Source organism: Dermacentor silvarum, chromosome 7 (genome assembly GCF_013339745.2).
Source record: "Dermacentor silvarum isolate Dsil-2018 chromosome 7, BIME_Dsil_1.4, whole genome shotgun sequence".
In the NCBI taxonomy this organism is placed as follows: domain Eukaryota; kingdom Metazoa; phylum Arthropoda; class Arachnida; order Ixodida; family Ixodidae; genus Dermacentor; species Dermacentor silvarum.
This window is the reverse complement of record NC_051160.1, coordinates 153778239-153804276: the sequence shown is the minus strand read 5'-3', so window position 1 is coordinate 153804276 and position 26038 is coordinate 153778239. Positions and strand designations below refer to the sequence as shown.

Here is a 26038-nt window from a genome sequence, read left to right as displayed (position 1 = left end):
TATAGAACCTTTATTCGGGATATCATTGCAGTTTAGCACATTTATCCATGCTGTCTCGTTAACGGACCTGATTCTTCATATCTCCCAGAATCTGACACAAGGGCATCACATTCAAACGATTCCATTTCAAGCTTGTGCAGCCAAGATCTTTCCCAGAATATTACCGTACAAGATTGTATAGGTACCTGAAAAAAACACGTAACAAAAGTTTAGCCCCCCGCCTACCTATTTGTTTTTTTAATTAAAGTGACTTACCTTAAAACCTTCAGCCACTGAGTGTCGTATGAACAGTAAAACTATTCAAAGCTAGGTTCGCAAGTATCCTGGGCAAGGCAAAGGTTGCAATGGGGCAGCTGAGGAGCGAGGGGTATTCTTGCGGCGTTGGCACGCGAAGCAGGAGCGCACACATCGGCGGACGAATCGGTACATTCCGCGCCAGTAATAACCGAGTCGCAGGCACGCGTATGTTTTTAGTACTCCTGCATGCGCGCATTGCGGGTCATCGTGAAACACTGTCCGAACGTAGATGACGTGGGACCACGAGTAGCCATTTGCGGCCGTCCGAGAGGTAGTTACAGCGGTATAGGAGTCCGTCACGAAGAGCGAAGTGGTATGCTTGGCGACGCAGTCTACGGTCAGAAAACGGGTCAGAAAATGGCGCTGATGGGTTGGACAGAAAAGCCAGCATAGAGAATCCATCGATCCTTCTGCTGCTCTCAGATGGTCTGTCCGTGGCGGTCAGGGAGGACTCACATATTGGTACCTTCGAATAATTGGGCTGGTCTGACACAGAGGAGCGGGACAGGGCATCCGCGTCCGAATGTTTACGGCCAGAGCGGTACAGCACTCGAATGTCGTTCTCTTGGAGGCGGAGCACCCATCGAGCGATGCGACCTGAAGGATATTTTAAGGACGACAGTAAGCACCGGGCATGATGGTCAGGTACTACGTCGAATGGGCGGCCGTAGAAGTGAGGGAATAATTTAGTTATGGCCCAAATGATAGCCAAGCATTCTTTTTCTGTAACGGAATAGTTGGCTTCCGCTTTCGTCAGTGCGCGGCTGGCGTAGCCAATGACGTATTCATCGAAGCCAGTCTATCGTTGCGCAAGAACAGCACCAATGCCAGCACCACTAGCATCCGTGTGAATTTCTGCCGGTGCGCTGGGGTCGAAATGACGGAGAATCGGGGGTGAGGTTAGAAGACGACGCAGCGTCGTGAATGCGGCATCGCCAAGTGGCGACCAGGCCGAGAGGTCGTGGTTACCCGCGAGAAGCTGTGTCAAAGGCGCTATTATGGTGGCGAAGTTGCGGTTGAAACGGCGAAAGTATGAGCACAATCCCATGAAGCTGCGGAGTTCTTTGGTGGTCTTTGGTCTTGCGAATTCGGTGGCTGCTTGGAGTTTGGTAGGCTCTGGAAGAACACCATCCTTCGAATCAACGTGGGCAAGGATGACTAGCTGTCGGGCGGCGAAGCGACACTTCTTGATGTTGAGCTGGAGTCCAGCATCGGCGAGGCAAGTGAGGACACGTTCGAGTCGGAGCAGGTGAGAAGAAAAGTGCGGGGAAAAGATGAAAATGTCATCGAGATAACAAAGGCATGCCTGCCATTTGAGGCCACGGAGGATGTTATCCATCTTTGTTTCAAATGTGGCAGGCGCTTTGCACAGGCCAAAGGGCATCTCGGTAAATTCATATAGGCCGTCAGGCGTAACGAACGCCGTTTTCGGGCGATCTGACTAAGCCACCGAGACTTGCCAATAACCAGATCGTAAGTCTGAGGACGAAAAGAATTCAGCTCCTTGCAGGCAGTCCAGTGAGTCGTCGATACGGGGGGGGGGGGGGGGGATAGACATAATTTCCGGGATATCTTGTTCAGGCGTCGATAGTCCACACAAAAACGAATTGTCCCATCTTTCTTTTTCAGCAGCACTACTGGAGAGGCCGAAGGAGTGTGGGAAAGCTGTATTACGCCGCGTTGAAGCATGTCGCCTACGTGCTCGTCGATTGCACGGCGCTCTATCTCGGACACACGGTATGGACGCTGCATTAGTGGCACATGGCTACCGTTGTCGATGCGATGAACGACTGTAGCTGAACGTCCTAAACATTGTTGTTGGAGGTCAAAAGAAGTGCGAAATCAGGTAAGGAGGTCGACGATCTGCGCGCGCTGACTCGGAGTGAGGTTCGGATCAATACACCGAGCAAACGTTCTGTCACATGCTAGCTCAGACGCAGAGAAAGGAAGAGCCATGGCGTCAACCTGAAGAGGGGTCGAGTCAGCAGGCACATTGTAGGGAAAGCTCGTCTCAAATTCGTCAGCAGACCCGAGGCACTCGCCATGGAGTCAGTCAGTCAGAAAACGGATTCGAAACGTAAAGTTCGCTGGAGCCCAGGCGAATCGGAAGGATGGCAAAGGGAAGCAAGAAGGGTTGACGGCGTGCAGCAAGTTTTGACGGCGTGCAGAGAACTGTAGAATCGTAGAAACCAGCACAGGAAACGGGCACGAGGGCGGAAGAGAAAGCAGGGATATCGGTGTCGGCGGCGACGAACATTCTTGCAGAAGATAGAGGCAAATGTTCAGAAAGACTTCCGCAAAATGGAGTCAGCGCAAGTTCTGCATGGGCACAATCAATAACTGCGCGATGAGAAGAGAGAAAGTCCCATCCTAGAATGATTGCATGAGAGCAGCGGGGAAGAACAACAAACTCAATGTGATATAAACTGTCTTGTATGGCGACACGGACGGTGCAAGTTCCTACAGGCTCAATTGGCTCAGCGCTTGCTGCACGTAGCGAAATGGAAAACGGCGTCGCGACCTTTCGGAGCGTACGGCGAAGCTGGTCGGCAATTACTGACACCCCGGCAACGGTGTCGACAAGCGCGTGAACGGCGATACCTTCTGCATAAACTTCCATGACGTTCGCAGGGAATAAACGAGGGCTTGAGCAGTTTGATGAGATCGCAGTTCTTGCCTCTGGAACTGCGCCTTTTAGTTTTGCTCCACAGCTGGAGGGCGGCGGATAATGGGGGCCAGGGAACGTCGACGGAGAGATGGAGACCGACGAGTGGTGGAACTTCGAGGAGCAGGAGACGAAGAAGCGAAGTGCGGAACAAGTGGGACATAGCGTGACGGGGAGTCAGGTGCATTCCCTTGTGGTCCGGCAGTATCGGGAGGGTACCAAACCCTCCGTCGGCAAAATCATGCCACGTGGCCAGCAAAGCTACACGCGTAGCAAATGGGCCGATTGTCTTGGGTACGCCGTGGATTCTGAACAGGGGGCCCAGGCTGGGGTTCACAATGCAGAACGGGGCTTAGGGGCTGCGGAGGCGCGCAGAAGTCGCTTCTGGGGATGTAGATTGCAGCTGCAGAAGGCGACGCGTAGAAGCCGCTTGTGGGCATGTAGTGTGAAACCGCAGGCGTACTGGCGACGACGGCAGCGTACGTGAGCGGAACGGGCGCTGGAGGTAGCTAAAGAGCGAGAGGTAGTGCGTCGCGGACTTGTTCCTGTATGACCCGACGTAGTTCCGGAGACAAGGAGGACTCAGACGACTGGGTAGCAGGCAAAAGTGACAGTTGACGCGCGACGTCCTCTCGACCGAATTGTTTAACTTGGTCGAGGAACGAGGAGTGGGTGGCAGCAGCATTGAAACTGTCAGTTAGGGCCGAAACCATGTCGTCCGGCGCGGCAGCTCCGCGCGTACTGAGGCGTTGTTTGCAGAGCTTGTCGTAGCTCTGGCAGGGGTCATCACCTCGTCAAAGTTCGAGGATTTTTCGCCAAGAGCATCTGGAAGGCATCATCCTCTATGCCTTTCATGACATTCTTTACCTTTTCATTTTCTGGCCTAGTGGGGTTAATGCGCCGACAGAGGTCAACGACATCTGCAATGTAACTGGTGAAGTTTTCACCCTTTTGCTGAGCGCGACCACGCAAGCGTTGATCCGCACGAAGGTTTCGCACAGCAGGGTAACTGAAGGCTTCTTTGAAACAATTAGTAAATGCTGTCCAGGTGGAAAGGTCAGATTCATGATTCCGGAACCAGAGATGAGCGACTCCGGAAAGATAGAAGATGTCGTTAGTCAGTTATCTCTGTCATCCCATTTGTTATGCGCACTCACTCGTTCGTATGAGGAGAGTCAGTCCTCGCGTCGTGGTCGTAGGTGCCGCTGAATACAGGAGGATCGCGTTGGCGTAGAGCACCGGAGCAGGCAACCGGCGATGCCTGCGGAGGATCGGGCTGCGTTCCGTCCTCAGGCATGGCCGAAACGGGAGGGAGCGTCCGGCTGCGGAGTTCCAGGTCGGTAAAGGGCCCAGCACGTCCACCAAATGTAGAGAGGCGCTCTGGTTTAATTAATCAGAGCGTAGAGTACTGCAGCGAGAGGTCACACAGCTCAGGCAACACAGGCACAAGGCTTCGACCAACTCGCCATTGTCGTCTTTCTCGAAGCAGTGCATACTGCTCGTTCTTCTTCAGTACAAAACATTTATATGTTGTATGGGATGGACTGTGCTACATGAAACATGCTATTAGAGCAAGAAATGCAATTTTTATCATCCCATCCACAGTAGACATAGCTAATAGAGCGAACTGCGTCACTCTGCCAGATATCTTGGCTAACCACTATCACTCGCAATGAAATGTTGTTTAGACACGGAATTTTGGGATAATTGATTGGTATGATTTATAGACGCTGCGGTTGTTCCATATTTTTGGACTAAATTATATACCGGTTTATTACAACATGCTTGACACCATATCTACATTGACACCATATCTCGCAAGAAATCGAATTTTACAATTTTTTTTCACTTTGCAATCACCACACATGACACACATGCATGGTCGCGACGGTGTACAAAGGTAATAATTGTTCATCGAAGTTATTTTTGTAAAATTTATATTATAATGCAAGACCAGTGTAGGGCGTCATGGCGACGAGGTGTCCCATCGTCAGTACATTTAGTCGAAGAGTGAAGTGACGAGACGAGCGGCTCATGCCTCGTCGGCCAGCGTCATGCCTTCCTGCTGCCAGATGTTCTTTTAAGAGCCCTGAGTTTGCGAAATATAATACTAATAATAGAAATATGTTTATTTTTCATAATCAGACTGATGAAGGAAGTTGTAGGTAAAAGTACCTCTTCGTTATCGTCTTTCTTCCTTTTGTATAATTAAAGCATGCTTTAAAATGTACAGTATTATATCTACTACAATTATAATATAGTACAGCAACAATTCATTTGTGAACACCCGAATGGTAAAACTATTCATAATGATTTTCTGAAGGCTGTACAATAATCGCAAACTATTCTAACAATGTTAAATATCTGATCCAAATTATTTTTGGCGGTATTTAATTCATGCTCGATTCGCTTCTGGAGCTATTTGATTCGTGTTTCGTTCTCTATTAAACGCTGCTATTTGCACACACTTAGTGCAACTAGATTATCAGCCAAACGTGTTCCATGGCGCTGCAACCAATAGCCTGCAGTTGAAATATTTGCCTTCCATACAGCGCCTTCAGATGTCTTCAAGATGCACTGAGTTGTCATCAGACTTGTTCACGTTACAGAAAAAAAGTTACCGATTACAATTACAATTACGTCTTTGAAATTACGTCGTCGGGAGGCAACTCTCATAATAGCAAGACGTGCTCCTGTATCGATCAGTGCAGAGGCAGGATAGCCGTCAACGTCAACGTGAAGAAGATTTTGGTTCGTAGGTAACGAGATCAGAGGATTTGAGGGCAGGATCAACAACGCAGCTTCCCCTCCAGAAGCTGCATTGCCTAGTTTTCCGGCTGTATCCGGGAGGCAATAGGCGACGACGAGAAGCGGCATGGTTGGGGCGAACGAGACTGGTGGCGTCGAGGTGAAGGCGAGCGGCCGTAACGAAGGTTCGGAGCAGGGGCATCAGTGGCAGTAGGTTCATGGCGGGTAGCATAGGGAACAGAAGGTCCAAAGGTGCAGGAATAAGCGGCTGCGTATGTCCGAGGAGGTGGTGGCCATCGGTTGCGGCAGTGACGAGCGACGTGGCCGATGCGATAGCAATGGAAGCAAATAGGCTTGTCATCAGAGCTACGCCATTCGGACGGCTTTCGATATGGGGCAGAAAAGGACTGCCGAGAACGAGGAGGGCCGCTAGAGAACTGAAGAACGTTGGGTTGAGTCGTTGAACACACGGACTTCAGACCCATGTTCTAAAATTCCTGTCTGACGACGGCCTGAATTATCGCAATCGTGGTTGCTGGCGGATTGGGAGGCATCGCGGAGAAGACTGGCGAACAGACGGCCTTGAGCTTACGGCGAACAATACAGGTTACGTCGTCACAGGTGGTGGTCTGACACGGTCGACCATCATAAGTCGACGTAGCAGCAGTGTTGGGTAGCTGCGTGATATGGTGTGTGATACGGTGGCTCTTGGCTTGTGCACGCCGACGGCATTCTTTTATCATGGCGTCGATAGTAGAGACTTTGCCGAAAACAAGCACATTTAAAGCATCGTCGGTGATGCCTTTTAGTACATGTGCCACCTTATCTGCTTCAGTCATATTATCGTCAGTTTTGCGGCAAAGAGCCAAGACGTCTAGGATGTATGAAACCTACGGCTATCTAGATGTCTGGACATGAGAGGCAAGAGCCTTTCTCGCGGTAACGTTGCGCCCAAAGGGGTCGCCGAACAGTTCCTGTAGCTTTTCTTTGAAACTGTCCCAGCTGGTTGTCTCGCTATCTCTCGTTTGGAGCCACACGTGTGGGGTGCCGCAATGATAAAAGATGACATTGGCGAGCATAATTGTTGGATCCCACCTGTTATTAGGACTGGCTCATTCATAGAGTTTGATCCATTCATCAACTTCCTGTCTCTCCAGGCCAGAGAACACACCGGGGTCGCGATATTGGGCAACCGTGACAATTGGAGCAGTCGCACGAGCCGCAGTCGTTGCTGATGCAGGCTCGTCACCGGGAGGCATGGCGACAAGCTCGATGTACCGACCGCTATGGAGCTCCGTGGCATAGACGGGGTTTGGAAACCTTCACCAGAATGTTACGTGTGAGAAGACACCGACAAAAATATTTACACTGGAGCTAGACAGCCAGGCAGACACTCGCTTGGGCCAAGAGCCCAGACACACTTCATCATCGTTCTCGCGGCGGCTCGTCTCTTGAGCATCTGTCGATGGTATCATAATAATATAAATGATTACTGTTACCAAAGACTACCCCATGAAAGTACCTGACCAGTTAAAAAAATGTGATTCTGTATTTGAACGTTGCCTTCCTGGCCATTTTAGCATTGACGCTTATGTATGAAGATTACACCAGATTCGAGATATGCGTTTCCGGAGCATGCAACAAAAACGCATTGGTGTAGCAGTAACTTTTGAGCTCCAATGCATAAAAACCGCTTAGTTTAAGTAAGCTGAACCCTAGTGCACGTTCACCGCAATTTTCACAGCGGTTATCTCCAACAGATTTGGTAATAGTTACCAAATCCGTTGCAAGTGGAGGTCCCTTGCGACATCACTCGCTTCAATTTGCTGCACCCTCACCACCAACGAAGAACTTTTAGAAGCGCTTGCAGGTGACACAGAGAAACTTAATACAAGAGATAAAATCATAGGTCGAACTTCTAGAATTGATGTTAAAATCCTCAAGTTTGTCATGTTCAGCTGATTGAGGTGAAGCTGCATGACGCTGATTGTCATAATAAGGTGACGTGGGTACCCGTTTTCCTCCCTTTTGACATGTTTATTTCCGCCAAATATAAGTGCTCAAAGATCCGTCGCCTGTTATAGCTTTGTTCTTCAAATATTTAACTGGTTGTATATATTTCGTAGCTGAAAAAAAAGTTCTTGAAAAAAAGTGAGCGTTACCGAATAAACAAAGTGATCATTGAATGAAAAAATTATCAGCAAACGTAATTTATTACAAGTAATTATTGACACGTAGTTCGTAACGTGAAAGTCTGGTTGTCACACACGTAACTGAAGCATAAACTAAAGTTAAGCTATGAGAAGTTCAAACAAGTAGGATGCGTTAGCGAGTAATTAAGTATTTATAAACCAAACGAACGCGTCTGCACCAGCATGTATGCTGGTGCACACTGCCCGAAGCGACGTGAATCAATGTGAATGGCTGATCTCACTGCCGCGAAGCACCAGGCACCATTTGTCACCACGTGGCGTGTTTCGCAGGGTTTTGTCGTAGCATTGGCAAATGGTGGCACAGTTCAGTTGCAGTCAAAATGGGAATTGCGTGTTTGTGACCAAACTAAGCCAAATTAACTAAAAGAATGCCACCACCTTGAACAAACTAAGAGCGGCTACCCAACACTGCTGCTACGTCGACATGTGAGGGTCGACCGCGTCAGGCCACCACCTGTGACGACGTAACCCGTATTGTTCACCGCGAGCTCGAGGCCGCCTGTTCCCCAGCTTTCTCCGCGACGCCTCCTGATCCGCCAGCTACCACGATTGCGATGATTCAGGCCGTCGTCCGACAGACATTTGAGAACATGGGTCTGAACTCCGTCTGTTCCACGTCTCAGCCTCCTCGTCCCAGTTCTCAAGCGGCCCTCCTCGCCCTCGGCAGTCCTTTTCTGCCACATCTCGCCGCAGCCCGTCCGAATGGCGTACCCCTGATGACAAGCCGATCTGCTTCCACTGCTTTCGTATCGGCCACGTCGCTCGTCACTGCCGCAACCGATGGCCACCCCCTCCTCGGACATACCCCGCCGTTTATTCTCGCACCTTTGAACCTTCTGTTCCCTATGCCTCCCGCCATGAACCCTCTGCCGCTGATGCCCCTGCTCCGAACCTTCGCTACAGCCGCTCGCCCTCACCTCGACGCCAGCAGTCTCGTTCGCCCCAACCCCGTCGATTTTCTTCGCCGCCTATCGCCTCCCGGATGCCGCCGGAAAACTAGGCACTGCAGCTTCTGGAGGTGAAGCTGCGTTGTCGACCCTGCTCTCGAATCCTCTGCTCACGTTGCCTACGAACCAAAGCCTTCTTGACCTTGACGTCGACGGCTATCCTGTCACTGCACTGATCGATACAGGGGCCCATATTTCAATTATGAGTGCTGCCTTCCGATGACGACTCAGAAAGCTCCTCACCCCAGCGTCGGCACGCGTCGTCCGCGTTGCGGATGGAGGTACTGTCCCTATCGTCGGCATGTATATCGCACGTGTCAGCATCGCCAGCCGCTACACTCCTGTCCTCTTCACCTTGCTTGCTCATTGCCCCTACGACCTAATTCTCGGGCCCGATTTTCTTTCTGCGCATTCTGCTCTTATTGACTGCTCTGCCAGTACCCTTCGCCTTGAGTTGCCGATTCTCGCAGAACCTCCTGATGAACCCCAGTGCCGCTTACGCCCCAACGGCTTTATTCGCCTACCACCAAAGTCAATAGCCTATATTGAACTGTTGGCTTTCCCACCTGTTCCTGATGGCGAGTACCTCGTCACTCCTCGGCCCGGCATTCCGCTACAGTATGACGTCACCGTGCCTCACAGTATTCTTACTATTCCTAATAACTGCACTCTCATGCCTATGTCTAACTTTGGATTGGCAAAACAAATTCTCCCGCAAGGTATTTGCCTTGCCAACGTTGATTGCCTCGGCGACCCATCAAGTGGCAGCTTTCTCAACCGATGGTTCTTCCGAGCTTGGCGTGCCCCTCGCGCCAGCCTCGGGCGTCGCTCCCAACATAAAGAAAATGGTTGCGGCGGACCTGTCCTCTACTCAGGCTGACGACCTTTGCAATGTTTTATTGGCCTACCGAGATATTTTCGACTTCGACACTCGCCCTTTAGGCCAGACACTCGTGGTCAAGCATCGGATTCCTACTGGCGATGCTACGCCTATTCACCAACGACTATATCGCGTTTCTGCGTCGTAACGCCGAGTAATACTAAATTAAGTGACTAAAATGCTAGATAAAGATATCATTGAGCCTTCTTAGAGTCCCTGGGCGTCACCTGTGGTGTTGGTTAAGAAGAAGGACGGCACGTGGCGCTTCTGTGTAGACTACCGTCATTTGAACAAAATTACTAAGAAGGACGTCTACCCGCTCCCACGTATCGACGACGCCCTTGACTGCCTTCACGGTTCCAGCTATTTCTCTTCTATTGATCTTCGCTCTGCATACTGGCAGATTGCTGTTGACGATATGGACGCAGAAAAAGCCGCATTTGTAACACCTGATGGCCTATACCAATTTAAAGTAATGCCGTTGGGGTTATGCAATGCCCCTGCCACCTTTGAGCGTATGATGGACTCCATGCTCCAAGGTTTTAAATGGTCCACGTGTCTCTGTTACCTCGATGACGTCATCGTCTTCTTGTCAACGTTCGAGTCTCACCTTGAGCGTCTAACAGCTATGCTTGATGTATTTCGAAACGTGAAGCTGCAACTCAAGTCATCCAAATGTCGTTTTGGCTGCCACCAAATTACTGTTCTGGGCCATCTCGTCAACGCTACCGGAGTGCAGCCTGATCCCGATAAAACTCGCCCGGTCCGAGACTTTCCGGTTCCGAAGACAGCCGCAGTCGTTCGCAGTTTTGTTGGGCTATGCTCGTATTTCGTCGCTTTGTTCAAGATTTCGCGGCAATTGCTAGACCCCTCACTAATCTTCTGAAGAAAGGCGTACAATTTCCCTGGGGTACTTCAGAAGCCACCGACTTCTCTCGTCTCGTCACTCTTCTCACCTCACCACCCATTCTCGCCCACTTTGACCCTGATGCCCCTACAGAATTGCGTACAGATGCCAGCGGTCATGGTGCAGGTGCCATCTTAGCCCAGCGTCAGCGTAGCCAGTATCGCGTTATTGCTTACGCAAGCCGCCTCCTATCACCATCGGAGTGCAACTATTCAATTACGGAAAGAGAATGCCTTGCTATAGTATGGGCAGCTGCGAAGTTCCGGCCTTACCTTTACGGTCGTCCTTTCTCCGTAGTCACTTACCATCATGCCCTCTGCTGGCTCTCATCGATAAAAGATCCTACAGGCCGGCTTGGTCGTTGGGCTTTGAGGCTGCAAGAATTTTCACATTCCGTGGTGTACAAGTCTGGCCGCCTGCACCAAGACGCTGACAGCTGGTCGCGTTAGCTCTGTTGACAACTCTGACTCCTCCAATAGGGACAGTGCTGCTTGCGGTCGATGAGTGCAGCTCTCATCGACCGTTTGGAACACTCTCCGGCCGATGATACTCTATGTCTCCTTCGTCCTCCGCTACGGTACTCTGCACCGTCGTAGCCTTCATCCGGACTGCTCTGAGTTCCTACTTGTAGTGCCTAAACATCTCCGCTCAACCGTTCTAGAAGAGTTTTACGACGCACCAACAGCAGGACACCTCGGCGTATCTCGAACCTATGACCGAGTACGTCGCCGTTTTTTTCTGGCCGGGCCTAGCCCGTTCCGTACGGCGTTACGTCGCGTCTTGTGAACTTTGCCAACGACGCAAGAAGCTTTCCCAGCTCCCCGCTGCTTGCCTGCAGCCGCTCGACATCCCTGCCGAGCCTTCCATTGTGTTGGCTTAGAGCTTCTCGGCTCCTTTCCGGAATCTACATCAGGAAACAAGTGGGTTGCCCTCGCAGCGGACTACGCGACCCGCTACGCCGTAACACGCGTTCTTCCGACCAGTTGCGCTACTGACGTCGCGGACTTCCTCCTACACGATATCTTTTTGATGCATGGTGCTCCACGTCAAATGCTCACCGACCGTGGCCGTACGTTCTTGTCCAAAGTCGTTGACGACATCATGCGTGCCTGCTCAATACAGCATAACCTAACCACCTCCTACCACCCACAAACGAACGGCCTCACTGAGCGTTTGAACCGTACTCTTACAGACATGCTATCGAAGTACGTTTCAGCCGACCACCGTGACTGGGACCTGGCTCTACCTTACATTACCTTTGCGCACAACTCTTCCCGTCTCGAAACTGCTGGCTTTTCCCCGTTTTACCTCTTGTAAGGCCGAGAACCAACGCTCCCACTAGACACTGTGCTTCCGTCCCCCACAGCTTCAACTAGCGATAATTCCCGTGATGCAATCGCCCGTGCTGACCATGCTCACCAACTTGCGCGTGCTCGTCTGCAAGTGTCTCAAGAAAAACAGAAACAACGCTACGACCTCCGTCACCGTGATGTGCATTTTGCATCCGGCACCTTAGTGTTTCTTTGGTCACCATCGCGTAAAGTTGGCCTTTGTGAAAAACTGCTCTCCTGTTACACAGGCCCATATCGCGTGCTCCGCCAAGTGACCGATGTCACCTACGAAATTGTTCCAGCCACGCCCACTACGTCCTCCGCTGTGACCACCAGTGATGTTGTCCACGTCGCCCGACTCAAACCCTACAACTCTCCAAGCGCCTTGGATATTTAACAGCACCGTGACGGTGCTTTTGCCGCCGGGGGGGGGGGGGGGTAGTATTACGATGGCATCGAAAGATGTTGAAGAGACGAGCCACCGCGAGAAAGACGATTAAGTGTGTCTGTGCTCTTGGTGCGAGCGAGTGTGGGCCTGGCTGTCTGGCTCCAGTGTATATAGCCTGTAAATAGCCTCTTTCGTTTGTGTCCTTCCGCACGTAACATTCTATTTAGGTCCAATGCACTTTGCGACCGCCGGTAACCACTCGGGAAGCATTATTTCACATTTGGCTCGTAATTACAGTAATGTAAACCTAAACTCATCAGTTTTCTTGTTTTAGTTTAGAATAGGCATGACTCGCTTACAGAGCAAACGCCATTGGAAACTGTGATCTAAGAAAGTTTGTTGGATCTTTTTGTTACGCGATAGCATTAATTATCAGCTCGGGGAATGCGCACGCTACCCGCGGTAGGAGCAAGGTAGCAAAGGCTTATGCTGACCCGATTAAGATGCTGGTGCGAGCTGTGTAATGGCGGAAGTAATCCATTTTAATGACAAATTATGGGAAAGTCAGTACTGCAGCACAAGGCTACGCAATTTTGCTTTATCCACTAATTTTGTCCGCCCTTGTATCAGACGTTCCAGACCGCATTTTGTTGCAATGCCGCTAAAGCAGTGCATGCTGTTTAATGTTCCGAAGTTTCGCATGCTTAATTAATATTCCGCAGTGACCACATAGTTTCTTCTGAATGGCATCCGACTTCTTTCGTGATGTGCTTAACGCATTGGGTAGCAACAAAATCGGAATGTCTGCGGCAAACGGAGTGGGCGACTGAACACGCAGCTAAACAGACAAACACACTATTACAGCGCAGGCAGCCGCAGTTGAAAGCCAAATTTCGCAGTTCATTGTCAAAAAAGGGCCTCAAATTGTTATGTATGCGCCATCAAAATGGAACAGCAATGACGAGAAGCCAACGCCGTACAGGCACGTATACACACTGATGACAAGTAGACGACGCCAGGAACAATCCACACTCAGCGTAGTGACGACTACTTGGCTCGATTTCGCAGGGAATAGTACCCTGGAACATTCCGTACATACTGGTCGAAAAACCATCGCAATCGCTTTTCATGAACTCGTGTAGAGCAGCCGACCGCTTCGAGTTACCTTCACGTAGCGAGCGCCCGGCGTGGCAGTGGAGTCTCCCCATTGACGCCGCACGCGAGGGGGTGATATCTGTCAAGATATCTGCTCAGCGGCCGATTTAGGCACCGCTGGCCTCCTTGAAGCCCTTGGGTTCAGCGAGAGTAGGGGGAAAGCAAGGACGTCCACAATAGCGACATTTAAGGGCCGGTTCCAAGGTTGATGCAAGAAAAGTAGGGAAACAACAAACAACAAACAACGGACAATAACAAAGTTCCCAATAGGGGTTCAGAAAGTTTTTTTTTTCTCTTTTTTATCATAGGTAGGGTATTAGGCAATATAGCAACGAGCTTGGTGGCGCCACCCACTGCCCCATTCCAAAGGGGACGCTCCTAGTATCCATCCACTCATCCATCCCGGGCAGTGGCGTAGCCAGAAATTTTCTTCGGAGGGGGCTCAACATGCAGCGCGGCCTCCTCCTTCCAGAATTTGTCGAGGGATCAAATATATGAATAATAACTGCATTGCCAATATCATTTTATATTAGATGCTGCAAACTAATTATTGAACGCTGCGTACTGCCAAGACAAGTCACATATGTATTTTTTCATAACAGAATATATTCCTATGTCCTAAAAATTGGGGCAGAAATAACCGATATGAAGCGTCCGCGTTTTCATGTCTATTCAATAAGGAAAGAAGATATCACGTGAACTTTATACCTATATCAGTTCAAAACCAGCAACGCAGTGCATGCAGCTGATATTAAAAACGTAAATGCCATGAAATTAACAAGTTGAGAACAAATATGTGTGACCGATGGTGGAATTGAACCTCTGCCGTCGAGCACAGCAGCTCGGTGCTTTAGGGCCAATCAGTGACATTATTTTTCTCGTTATTGCAGGTACAACTTCAGTGCATACAGTCGCGATGATAGCCATATTTCCGTACAACTGGCTTTCAAATGCGAAGCATTTCTTGGCGAACATTTCCTACTTTGACAGTATCTATCTATCTATCTATGTATCTCTCTACCTACCTGTCTATCTATCTATCTATCTATCTATCTATCAAGCCGCCTGTGTCTTTGTGCTCTCATGGTCGTTTCGTTAACTTGGTATGTACGAAAATGGCCATACTACAAGAGCCTATGACGAACATAAATGATAGTCATGACATGAATATCATGGCATGCGTGTCATGTAGGTAATGAAACAGCCGCCTACGTCATGGTGCTCTCATGGTCGTTTCGTTAACTTGGTAGGTACCAAAATTGGCATAGTATGACAGGAGTGTATGACGAACACAAGTGATAGGTTTTGACATTAATATCATGCATGACATGCGTGTCATGTACGTCATGACAATGACACTGAAACCACTGAAATGGGTTTGGACGTGGGTACTAAGTGAAGGAAACACTACAGGATGCTGGTAGAAGTCATAGTCATGAGCTTGACTCAGAAAAAATGACAATGACTTACCGAAGAAAGATTACCACTCAAAAAACACTGGAATGCGATCGGACGTGGGCACTAAGTGAAGGAAACACTAAAGGATGACAGTAGAAATCATAGTCATGAGCATGACTCAGCATAAATGACAATGACTCAGCGAAAAAAGAATAACACTCAAAAGCCACTGAAATAGGGTCCTGACGTGGGTACTCAGGGAAGGAAACACTAAGGGATCATGGTAGAAGTCATAGTCATGAGCATGACTCAGCAAAAACGTGAATAACTCAGGGAAAAAAGATTAACACTCAAAAGCCACTGAAATGGGTTCTAACGTGGGTACTAAGTGAATGAAACACCAAAGGATGATGGTAGAAGTTATAGTGATGACCATGACTCAGGAAAAAAAGACAATGGCTCAGCGAAAAAACATTAACACTCAAGAAACAGTAAAATGGGTTCGGAAGTAGGTCATAAATGAAGAAAACACTAAAGGATGGTAGTGCAAGTCATAGTCATGACCATGACAGAGCAAAAATGACAACGAATCAGCGAAAAAAACATTAACACTCAAAAACCACTGAAATGGGTTTGGACGTTGGCACTAAGTGAAGGAAATACAAAAGGATGGTGCTAGAAGTAATAGTCATGAGCATGACTCAGGAAAAATGGCAATGACTCAGCGGAAAACGATTAACACTCAAAAATGAATGAAATGAGTTGGGATGTGGTACTAAGTGAAGGAAAAGGCTAAAGGTCGAAGTCAAAGTCATGAGTATGACTAAGGCTTTCGCCTTAAAGTCTCTTAGGTGTAGCTAAAGTGACTCCTGAGTACTCATGACATGAATGTCATGAGATGCGTGTCATGTAGGTCATAAAAGAGCCGCCTACATCTTGGAGCTCTCATGGTCATTTCGTTAACTTGGTAGGCTCCCCGCACACTGCTTCGCATAACATTGATTTCCACAGGGCGTGGGATCTGCCGGCTTTTTAAGCACACCCAGCAACATCAATAAAGAGCAGAAACGTCAGAACGTAAAACTTTCTCAAACATGCAAGTTCATCTAATAAGACGAGCCAGTGTGTCGGGTCAGATTCAGCTCCGTAGGCCTCAGGTTGTATGCAACACTTTCAATAAAGTTTTCACTTGGAGAACGTGCATTAACCTCCAGATGACGTACTTGAGTCCTTGTTTTCCAGAAGCTGCGAAGGCCGAGGACCTTGAACATGTCGTAGGGGACACCGTCCTCATTGCCTATAAATAATAATCCTATTCCGTTTGCTGTTATGCGAAGTTCATTTTTAAGCATGCTCTGAAGTTAGCTTCCAAAGAAATATTGCATCCGAGCAATCTATGAACGCCTGTTCTATTGTGTCTGGTTTTCTGCAGAGGATGTAGTTGACTGTGCATGCCACAGATATTTATCCTGCACCTATGTTAGGTATGTAAACGAGCCGGTATGAAATATGAAGAAAAGTCAAGCAAATGCCAAGCACACCAACGACCAACGCCACCATTACGCGCATAATTATACCATTGCAAAGGCTGCCAGCTATTTCAAACACTCAGCCTTCACGCCCTGTGCCAATTTCTCGTCTTCTGTCCTTGGGACACCTCGCGCTTTGAGGTACTGTGTTGGACTGCACTACCTCTGGGACCAGCCCACTTTCCGCGGTACTTTCCTCGTAGCAACTCATGCTACGCAGAAATTGTGTGACGTTGTACCATCTCAATGCTCACCCAAGTAAACCATCTCTACCATCTCTTCGGTGGAGAAAAATTGTCGCCGTCGTGTTACCGTACACCACATGACAGCAACAGATAAGTACGATTGTAAAACACAATATAGACGCGGATGCCGTTACAATCCGTATTTCAAAGCGAAGCTTTATATGTCTAGGCAAAATCGTATGTGGCCAGGCTAAATCACCAGTGTACAGAAAGCTATTATCATTAGCATTGGCTAGAGCGTCGTCGTCTTCTTCCGTAGCTTGTACGTTGGCAACCTTCGGTTTGCACATGTGCTCGTGTTCAGCACACGCTCGTGCCACTGCTCCCGCGTTCGTCGTCGTCGTCTGCTTCAGCAGCTGGCTGCGTTGCCATTTATCGATCCAGCGTAGAATTTCACTTCTCTTCTGTCGTCGCAATGGGGAGGTCGCGTTTACGGGGGTATGAGCCATTGCTCAAGGGGGCATTAGCCATTAATTGTCTTACGTATCGGAGAGATTTTATTTTGAAGCAATCAAATTTCAAAGAATCGCAAGCGGCAATGGCAGGCGAATGCTGTTAACCACACCGCTGAGCAAACTGGATACATCGAACGCAAGCGACCACGCCGGTCTGCGGGCATACCGTCAGTGCCGTCGTTCTCACCGTCGCAGCCGAACCTGTGCGTAACCTTATAATTGAGAAATACTTTATTTAACCCTCGGGATTAACCCACTCATAAACACCAGGGCCACACGTTTCAGCTTCGCTGGTTAAATATCTTCACGGAAGGGAAGGGCCAACAAATTTTTTTCTCGCCTTCGCTCCTTCGCTACCTATGTAATATACAACATTGGTCATATCGTAAGTTCCCGTTGAACGACCAGCGTACGAACCATGCCTTTGCCGCCATACGGTCATCTTCATTGTGGTCGTCATCGTGCTCCTATCGGTACACGAGCTCGCGACCCTCCTACACAGCTAATCAATTTACGCAAACATGTTGGTCAACCTGGTATCGCTTTTCAGAATCCTAAACATTGTGAATAGTCGGATTCTTGCAAAATGCTTGACATTACATCCACTTTCAGAGTGCGCGGGATCTGCACATAGTTTTCCTTGTGCATGTAGTTATCAGCTTAAGCGTTTCTGACGCGAATATTGCTACACGCGTGTGGTATTTGATTGTTTGACCGAGGCCGCGCGGACGCCATCACTCGAGAAATGAAGAGGAAGAACGAGCTGTGCTCGCGCTGTGAACCTGACCGGTGAGCGCTGCAACCTGCTGTTGTAAATCCAACCTGTAAATAGTTGCCCGTCTTACTGCCTCGTTCTTCCTCTTCTTTTCTCGAGTGATGGCGCCCGCGCGCCTCGGTCAAACAATCAAATACCACACGCGTGTAGCAATATAATTGGGTGTGGTTGATTATCGTCCGACGTATGTTGACGGGAAAAATAAGCGAGAGATGGGGGAGTATTGGCGAGTATATTGGGGAGTACATGGATGTTATGGCGAATCATAGGCAACCGGTGACGACGAAGTGGCGCCTGCCGGACCTGCAGAGTTCGGTGATTGGGGCTGTGCTTGACCAACGATGAAATAAAAATGTGGGAGATTATCAACCACATGTCTTCCCACAAATTGGTGACCCGGATGTGATCGGCACGGCACACGCCGGCCACGGCTCTAACCAGGCCATGGCTCTCACCAGGCCACGGCACTCACCGGTCACGGTACAACGCCTGCCACGGTGCGAGCACGCCGACCTCGGTACGGCACCGGGCTCAGTGAAGCATCGGCCACGGCAAGCAGGCGCGTTCATTTCGATGACGCCAACCCTCCGTTCTCGCCCTGAAGTCGCTCCTTCACTCCTCGGCTCTCTCGCTCTATAGAGGAGGGCGCTATGGCGAGCCATCGACATTTAAACGGCGACCACGAAGTGGCGCCAAAGGGACGCAGCTCCACGCGCCGCGTGCTAGAGTGAGAGCTCGGGCGAGGAACAATCGGACCTGCGGCGTTCGGTGATTGCGGCTGAGCTTACCGACGATGAAATAAATATGTGGGAGATTATCCACCACACGTCTTCCCACAGATGTCATGCTCACTGTTAACGTTGCGAATATAAGCCTTGCATGAGGCAGTGCAGCAATAAAAATTGGAGGACGCTTAAGCCTCGCCTTTAAGAGTAGAACGCGATAGCGTTATCGCGACCCGTTCGCATCGCATCTTTCGCATATGGCAAGTAGGCTTCATTCACTGCAATACAGAACGTGGGAAAGCCAGCTTACAAAGACCAAGCTTACACCGATACCCTTAAAGACGGCTTCACTTTTAGGCTGAAATGCATTGCTGGAAAGACGTTTGTCCAGGGGCAATATAAGTGGTTTTATATTAAAATGTGAAGGCCCTAGCACCCATTTTTATTATTTTAATAATTGTTTGCTATTGTCCCGACGCGCGCAGATATGGCAGAAATGCCGGAAAGGGGGTTTGTGTTTGAGTTTCCTCGTAGAAGAATTACGTTTTCTCGTACATTCAAATTAACATCCGACGCCGATTGGTAAACAATCTGACGGCGAAATCTGAAGCGGAATGTTAAAGTCGTACTTCACCATTTTTCTGACGGATTTCACTGGGAGAAATTAAATTTTTGTTCACCAAAACCTTGCACCACGTTGAGGGCCTGCGCGGTCGATGTAGTTGGATGATTATCTCCGCCACTCGCGATCACACGCGGGTTGCCGACGCCGGATTTTCTGCGACCCGGGGCCCTAAACGCTATCGCGTTAATAATACGCATTAGCAACGTCAGTGTGCTCGTACATTTTCGGCATGTCTACACGAAGCACCCATTGAGTAAGCACAATTTGAGGAATAGGTATTTGCGGCGCGATAAAACTCGCGTTGAAGCTGCTAGCACAAGCAGTCACACGCGCTTTCCTACCCAGTTAATCGCGGCATTCCTGAGATTTCAGTAAAGGGCTCTAGATGGCACCATATCTAGAATCGCCGTCTTTCTATTGCCCTTCCCGTGTTGTAAGTCACTTAACACGTGCGCCGATGTGCAATTAGTGCTTTTTATTCTTCCTTTGCTTAATAATTGCAGCCGTTAGGCATGCTCAATGCGAAAAGAATTATTTTCTTACTTCAGCCCCTTTGATTCTGTCCGCCCGCCCGCCCGCCCGCCCGCGGGGCCCGCCAGGCAGACAGACAGTCCGCCCGCCCGCCCCCCCGCGGGCGGGCGGGCGGGCGGGCGGACTGTCTGTCTGCCTGGCGGGCTGCCTGGCGGGCGGACTGCCTGCCTGCCTGCCTGCCTGCCTGCCTGCCTGCCTGCCTGCCTGCCTGTCTGTCTGTCTGTCTGTCTGTCTGTCTGTCTGTCTGTCTGTCTGTCTGTCTGTCTGTCTGTCTGTCTGTCTGTCTGTCTGTCTGTCTGTCTGTCTGTCTGTCTGTCTGTCTGTCTGTCTGTCTGTCTGTCGTGGTGCCGTCGTTGTCATACCATTTTCGTCACGCTGTCGTTTCCCCGTGGTGATCACAACAGTATCACCATCCAACGGTCGTCATGCATTCGTCGTCACGTCACCTTCGCCAATCCATCCACTGATTCCTTTTTCGTAATTGTATCGTAACCATACGCGCTAGTAATTCAACCATGATTATGCTGCGGTTGTCATTCCATCGTCGTCGGGGCGTCATCGTTTCACATACGCTTCAAAGCAATCGTTATGATACCATCGTCATCATTCCCGCTTCAGCATTCCGTTCGTCGTCATTCCGACACCGTGGCGGCGTCGTCATCAAACAGTCGTCGTCATCTAATTGTCTTGATGTCGCGTCGTCGTCATCACACGGACACCGTTTTGCCAGCGTCCTAGCTTTATAATTCACATCTCGTTGTCGTCATGCCGTCTTTGTTGCATGCCTTCGTCGTTCACTCGATATCGCTTCTTCATCATTCCATCATCATGGCGTCGTCGTAATATACCTCCATTAGAGTTTACTAGAATGTGGGAGTGGTTCCACCTGCCGCTGTGGCTCAGTCAGCTAAGGCGTTGCGCTGCTGAGCACGAGATGGCGGGATCAAATCCCGGCCGCGGCGCCCGCATTTCGATGGAGGCAAAATGCAAAAACTCCCGTGTGCTTGCGTTGTAGTGCACGTTAAAGAACGCCAGGTGGTAAAAATTAATCCAGAGCTCTTCACTACGGCGTGCATCATAATCAGAACTGGTTTTGGCACGTTAATCCCCAGAAAGAAGAAGGGGGAGTGGGTCCAGCGGACGCCTTCGCAAGCGCCGAGGGTGAAGCAAAAACGTTGAAATTGCGGCGGTGTTGCTGTCGCCTTATTCTGAATCTCCGGCCAATAAACTTTGGCTCCGGCTATTTCGGTAGCGCTCATTGGCTGAGGCGAGCTCACGGGCTGAGTAGCTGTCGTCTGCACGATGCAACGGCGTTGTTGCGTCGTTTGCATTCTTTCCGCCGCTCTTTTTACATTTTATTTACAATAGATCGGTGGGGAATAATATCTGTATTGCCGTCACGGAGTATCCACCTGTCAAAGCTCCATACAGCTGCGGTACGGTTTCCGACGCGAGAAGCGTCCGGCCGGTGCGCGGGGCCGCTCGTTCGGGAGAAAGCGATGGTGGCGCCACCAACTTTTCAATAAAAAAAGTCTCATCGGGGAGCCTGCGTTGGACCCACTCACCCAATCGAGTACACTCTACCTCCATGCTCATGGCGACCTTGGTAAGCAATTGTCATAGCCAAGTGTTTCGATATCAGAGTGAGCGGCATATCCGGGAAGCAACACAAACCTCACAATTACCACTACACGTGTTAAATAAACATGACTTCAGGAGTATTGCATGTTGGTACATTGATTGACTGCTTTTCGCATTACTGTCAATCATCATCGTGAGATGAGTTATGCAGGATGTTTATGTGCTATGCGTTTTTGTCTAGATAGTCAGGCTGAGGCTCCGTCAAGAATATATGGGTTGATTGCTTAGCACTTCTATTTGCTGAGTTTTCCGTAGTTTTTGTTGTTAGAATAATCATTTCATAATGCCATATTTGTAGCGTGTATCTAATCAAGGGTAATCCCAGGGTCGGACGGAACGCTGCTAATGTGAACGACAGCTAAGGTGCCAATTAGTGCGAGAGAGTCTTGAATAAGGGGATCAGAATTTTAATCAGAATTGAAAGATGTTGTAGGAGGACGTGACGGCGGTCGTATCAGCCGTGCCGTCGTTCCTACTCAAAAAGGCGAAGGCGGCGAACCCAGCGGTGGCTGCGACGACCAGCTTCTAGAACTACACTGCGTGTTGTTGTTGTTGACCTGAGTGGCTGTGGCACTTACCCACATTAGGGGATTGGCCATGAATTGGGTGGGTATATTCGGTGTATAAAAACAAGGTAATTAACGATTAGAACACTGGAGCATAGAAAGTTAGAATTTGTGATAGTGGCAGAAAAAACTAATTAATAGTAGGTAAAAAAAGAAATAAATGAATAAAACAATACTATGGTGGGGAGGGGGACAATAAGTTTAGCATAGTAATCGATTAGATTCAATGCGATAATTTTGGATTGCCAAGGAAGCATTTCCGTGGCTGAACCCAATAATAGAGGCTCCAAAAGATAGGATCACAGGCTTCGATATATCTAGGCCAATATTGCGAAGCGGTATTTCCAGTAGTAGTTTCCTTATTTCAGAAAAACGCCTACGTGCCTAAGGCTTGCGCCTCGAGCACGCGCTGCACTTCTTTATTTTTCACTTCCTTGACAGCTGTGGGCGCAGACCAGAGCGCCCGCGTTGAGGCGTCGGTGGGCGCTACAGTGTAATAACAATTTCTACAAATTATTTCATACAAATAAAACCAAAGGTAAAGTCTTTCCCGGTGCGTCCCAAAATTCCGGCCATTTTAATATCCCTGCACTACAGTAGAATGTCAATAGGCTAAATCTCAGTTTTCAATATTTCCCGAAAATTGTTTGCATAGTCGGTACAAGAAATCACTTTTTAGGTAAAAGAACACATGGGGGGCTTCAAATGTTCAGCGCATATCACTTGTTCTAGCGCGGAAAGCTGCAAAGTATTTTTATTGTAGCTTCTTCCCCAGAACTATAACAAGCTGCTGCCAAACATATCAAAGAACACGAAGACCTTTCATAGCTTCCTCTTATTATTTTTGTGAAATTTTTGTGTACTAAATATTTTTCTTCATTTTTTGCCCTTGTGTATCCCCTTCTACCTTGGTTTGACAGAGGTCGGCAGTATTGTACAAATAGTTACATAAATAAATAAATAAATAAATAATAAATAAATAAATAAATAAATAAATAAATAAATAAATAAATAAACTACCTATGCCAACAGGAAGTCTGTGTACATAACGAGAAAAAAATACCTAGAGTAACCGACTAATATTTTTGGTATTGGTTTATATGTATTGATATTTTTGTACATTTATAACGCCTAAATACACAAGTGGTATCCAAGTGGCTTCGGATCCTGATAATTTCAAGCATATAACGTCTAATCCGGAAACTATGGTTTTTGTACCTATTTCTAGCTACTGAGGTTCCTTAACACTTCACTCCATTTTACCACAAAAAATTGCATATCCAAACGGAGTTGCCTAAAGTACATCTATTATAGACTCCTGGCATGAACTGCCCAACTCTCATTTGTACTATAACAAAACAATACCACCAACCCTCGTTTCTTTTCTCACTTACACTTGTATGTCTTTAATATATTCGTTACTAACACCTCTATATATGCATTAAACAATTCCTGATTGTTTGCTCCCTTTCAAGATTGTTTTGTTCTTGATGTTTTCTCGTATCAGTTAGCCGTCGCAAGATCGTTCACAAAATACTTTGTCACCACTTTCTGAGAAATTTATATGCTATATTTTCTTCATGAGACATTTTATGCGACATTCGTCTCTCGTTATTACCCTGTGTGGGCAGACGAGCTCCTAGGCTGCCTTTTGGGGCTCACTACCTGTAACAATTTCTTCTTACCTCGACAAGCTACTGGTCGTTTATTTCCATGCTTATTATTATTTAGCTTGAATTAGATTTTGTCTGTAAGGTCTTCAGTTATTTGATGTGAGTTCGCGATGCTGAATTGGTTAAAAAGTGATTTTTTAGAGCTAGCCAATGAAAAAAATTACCAGAGATCCATAAACAGCAGACTTACCGCATTGAGTACTGGTGTACACTTCACGGGGATGTATTCATCACGTCCTGCAATGCAGTTTGACTTGGCAATGTCGAACATTAATTTGTAGCGATAACCTTCCACAACCTGATCAAAGAATATGAATCAATAGATAACGTGTCTGCAAATAAGGCGAGCGATATGTTTTTCTAAAGCGTTGCAATGCCTCAATCAAACGTTTTTATACTTCAATAAATACATGTCCTCCGTGAACGCCAGTGACAAAAGACGGTGAATAGACAAATCATTAATGGGGTTATTGGTAAGGTACGAACAGCGGAGGAAATCAAACAGTTGCTGGGTAAAACTGCTAGCAGTTTTACCCTGCGAGGAGCCAGAATCGGCCCCGTACGTAGACGCAAGGTGAACAGCCTGGCTAACTGGCACTTCTCTGTTCTGTTTAAAACGCTTATTAGGCGTCTCGCTGACAGGCGGCTGTTCTTGGTTAAATTTGTGCAGCGGAAAAAAATGAGCGATTCTCTAAGTCTAATTATGTAGCAACACAGAGGGGGTCGTAGAAGGGCTTCAGCCAATCTACGTGAACAGTGACGCGACCGCGGCAGCGCTGATCAGAAAACAACGACACGGGTTCTGCTTCACATTTCATGGGGAAACTTATTTGTATAGTTTATTTGTGTTTCTGTCCGAGTTATATTAGCAGGGACGTTTCCTTCGTGTGCTCGCTATAATACAGTGTCTATGTTATGAGAATTTTCCTTGTGTCCTGTTGTTCACGCTAAGACATAGGCGAGTAATTGGTAGGTACTCCCACCTTCAAACTGCAGTCTAATAAGTTATCTCAGTTCACTTTTATCTATGTAATCAAGCTAACAAAGGAGGTCGCCTGGTATGGTGCGTGACTCCATGCGCGAACTGCGCAGTTATTTCTACAAAAGCAACCAAAAGTTAACAAGGTGTTTCAAGTCACATGGAACGACGTGAAGGAGCAACTCTTGTATGCAAGGGTGCTTCTTATGAATGGGCTCTGTGAGGACCTCATACTGATAGAAAATGACATGTGTGACTGTGCTATGGAATGGTCTCTATATAGATTCACTACACATTAATACTACGCCTGGCACTGTATAAAATAATTTGACAATTTGTGACGAATTAATACTGAACAGGCATTCGCGCTGTATTTTTAGCTCGCAATAGCAATACATTTTGCTCATAATGTAATATTGCGGCTTCATACATAGATGCACGCTAACTTAGTGCTTCTGCTTCCAAGCTTTAATTTGGTGCCTTTTTTGTTGTTGTGCTATGCAAAAGAGCAAGCTCAGTTGCTTTATTTTGGTGAAAGTGGTTCAAATCTGGCAGCCAGATACCCAGATCTCATGAACCTCTAAACAGCGTGAAGGTTTTAAAGGAGAAATTGTTTTCAAATAGCATTATGACATGGTTGCACCTAAGTTCACTCTTTTTAGCAGAAAAGAAAACTTCTCACGCCCGGGTGAGAATCATGTCGGAAAGAATATACAAATGTTAGAAATTTGACAATACTTCACAAGCGGACAACATATCTCACAGACATGGGGCTACAATTAGTCTGCGCAGTTGGAAACTGTCCATGTGCACTCACCTGCTCTTCCCCGCCGTTTATATTATAAAGAGCGCAGTATGCGTCGTCTACTACGACGGGTTTGACAGCCAGCGCGTATTGAATCAGTTCACGGTAATGAGGATCACTCTCCGGTTCAATGCTATTCCAGCCACCTGGCAATTGTCCTCCGCAAATAAGGGCCTCAGCCAGAATCGCCAATACTATCAAGAGCAAGCTTTTGCTAGCCATTATCGTCTGGAAAAGAAATGACAAGCTTTCCAAACTGACTCTAGTGGCAACAGTGGCAACATAATATAGAGAACGAGGAGAAATATTGGACTGCGAGAACAATCTGATTTCGCCGCGCGATACCGGTGACGCGTGCACTGGTCATGTGCTCGACTTGTGCGAAGTCTGCTTTGACGGTAAGCCACCGAAATGTTGGGGGTGGGCCAAGTCAATTTAAGAAGTGGATCAGGTCTGCTTTGGGGTCACCTAAATTTTGGAATTGGTGAAAGTAAACTTTTGGGCAGGGCAGCCCAAATTTTGTGGTTGCGTCAAAACAATTTTGGGGGTAGGACAGGCCA

General features: G+C 48.1%; 1 protein-coding gene across 1 annotated transcript; it reads right to left on the bottom strand.

The window, feature by feature from the left end:
- On the bottom strand, positions 1 to 25700 carry LOC125947019 (uncharacterized). The gene is made up of 3 exons (XM_049671291.1): positions 25491 to 25700; positions 23885 to 23992; positions 1 to 185 (listed from the first exon to the last, which is right to left on the bottom strand). The coding sequence occupies exons 1-3, from the start codon at positions 25698 to 25700 to the stop codon at positions 42 to 44; spliced, it is 462 nt and encodes a 153-aa protein (XP_049527248.1). The 3' UTR covers positions 1 to 41.
- Between the last annotated feature and the right edge of the window lie 338 nt (positions 25701 to 26038).

Bases quoted from the DNA above. Each gene is read 5' to 3' on its own strand.
- LOC125947019 (XM_049671291.1), bottom strand. From the start codon at position 25,700: ATGGCTAGCAAAAGCTTGCTCTTGATAGTATTGGCGATTCTGGCTGAG. The intron at 23,993-25,490 runs GTGAGTGCACAT...TTCTTTGATCAG, and splicing joins TAAACGGCGGGGAAGAGCAG to GTTGTGGAAGGTTATCGCTA. The intron at 186-23,884 runs GTAAGTCTGCTG...TGTTTTTTTCAG, and splicing joins GTACACCAGTACTCAATGCG to GTACCTATACAATCTTGTAC.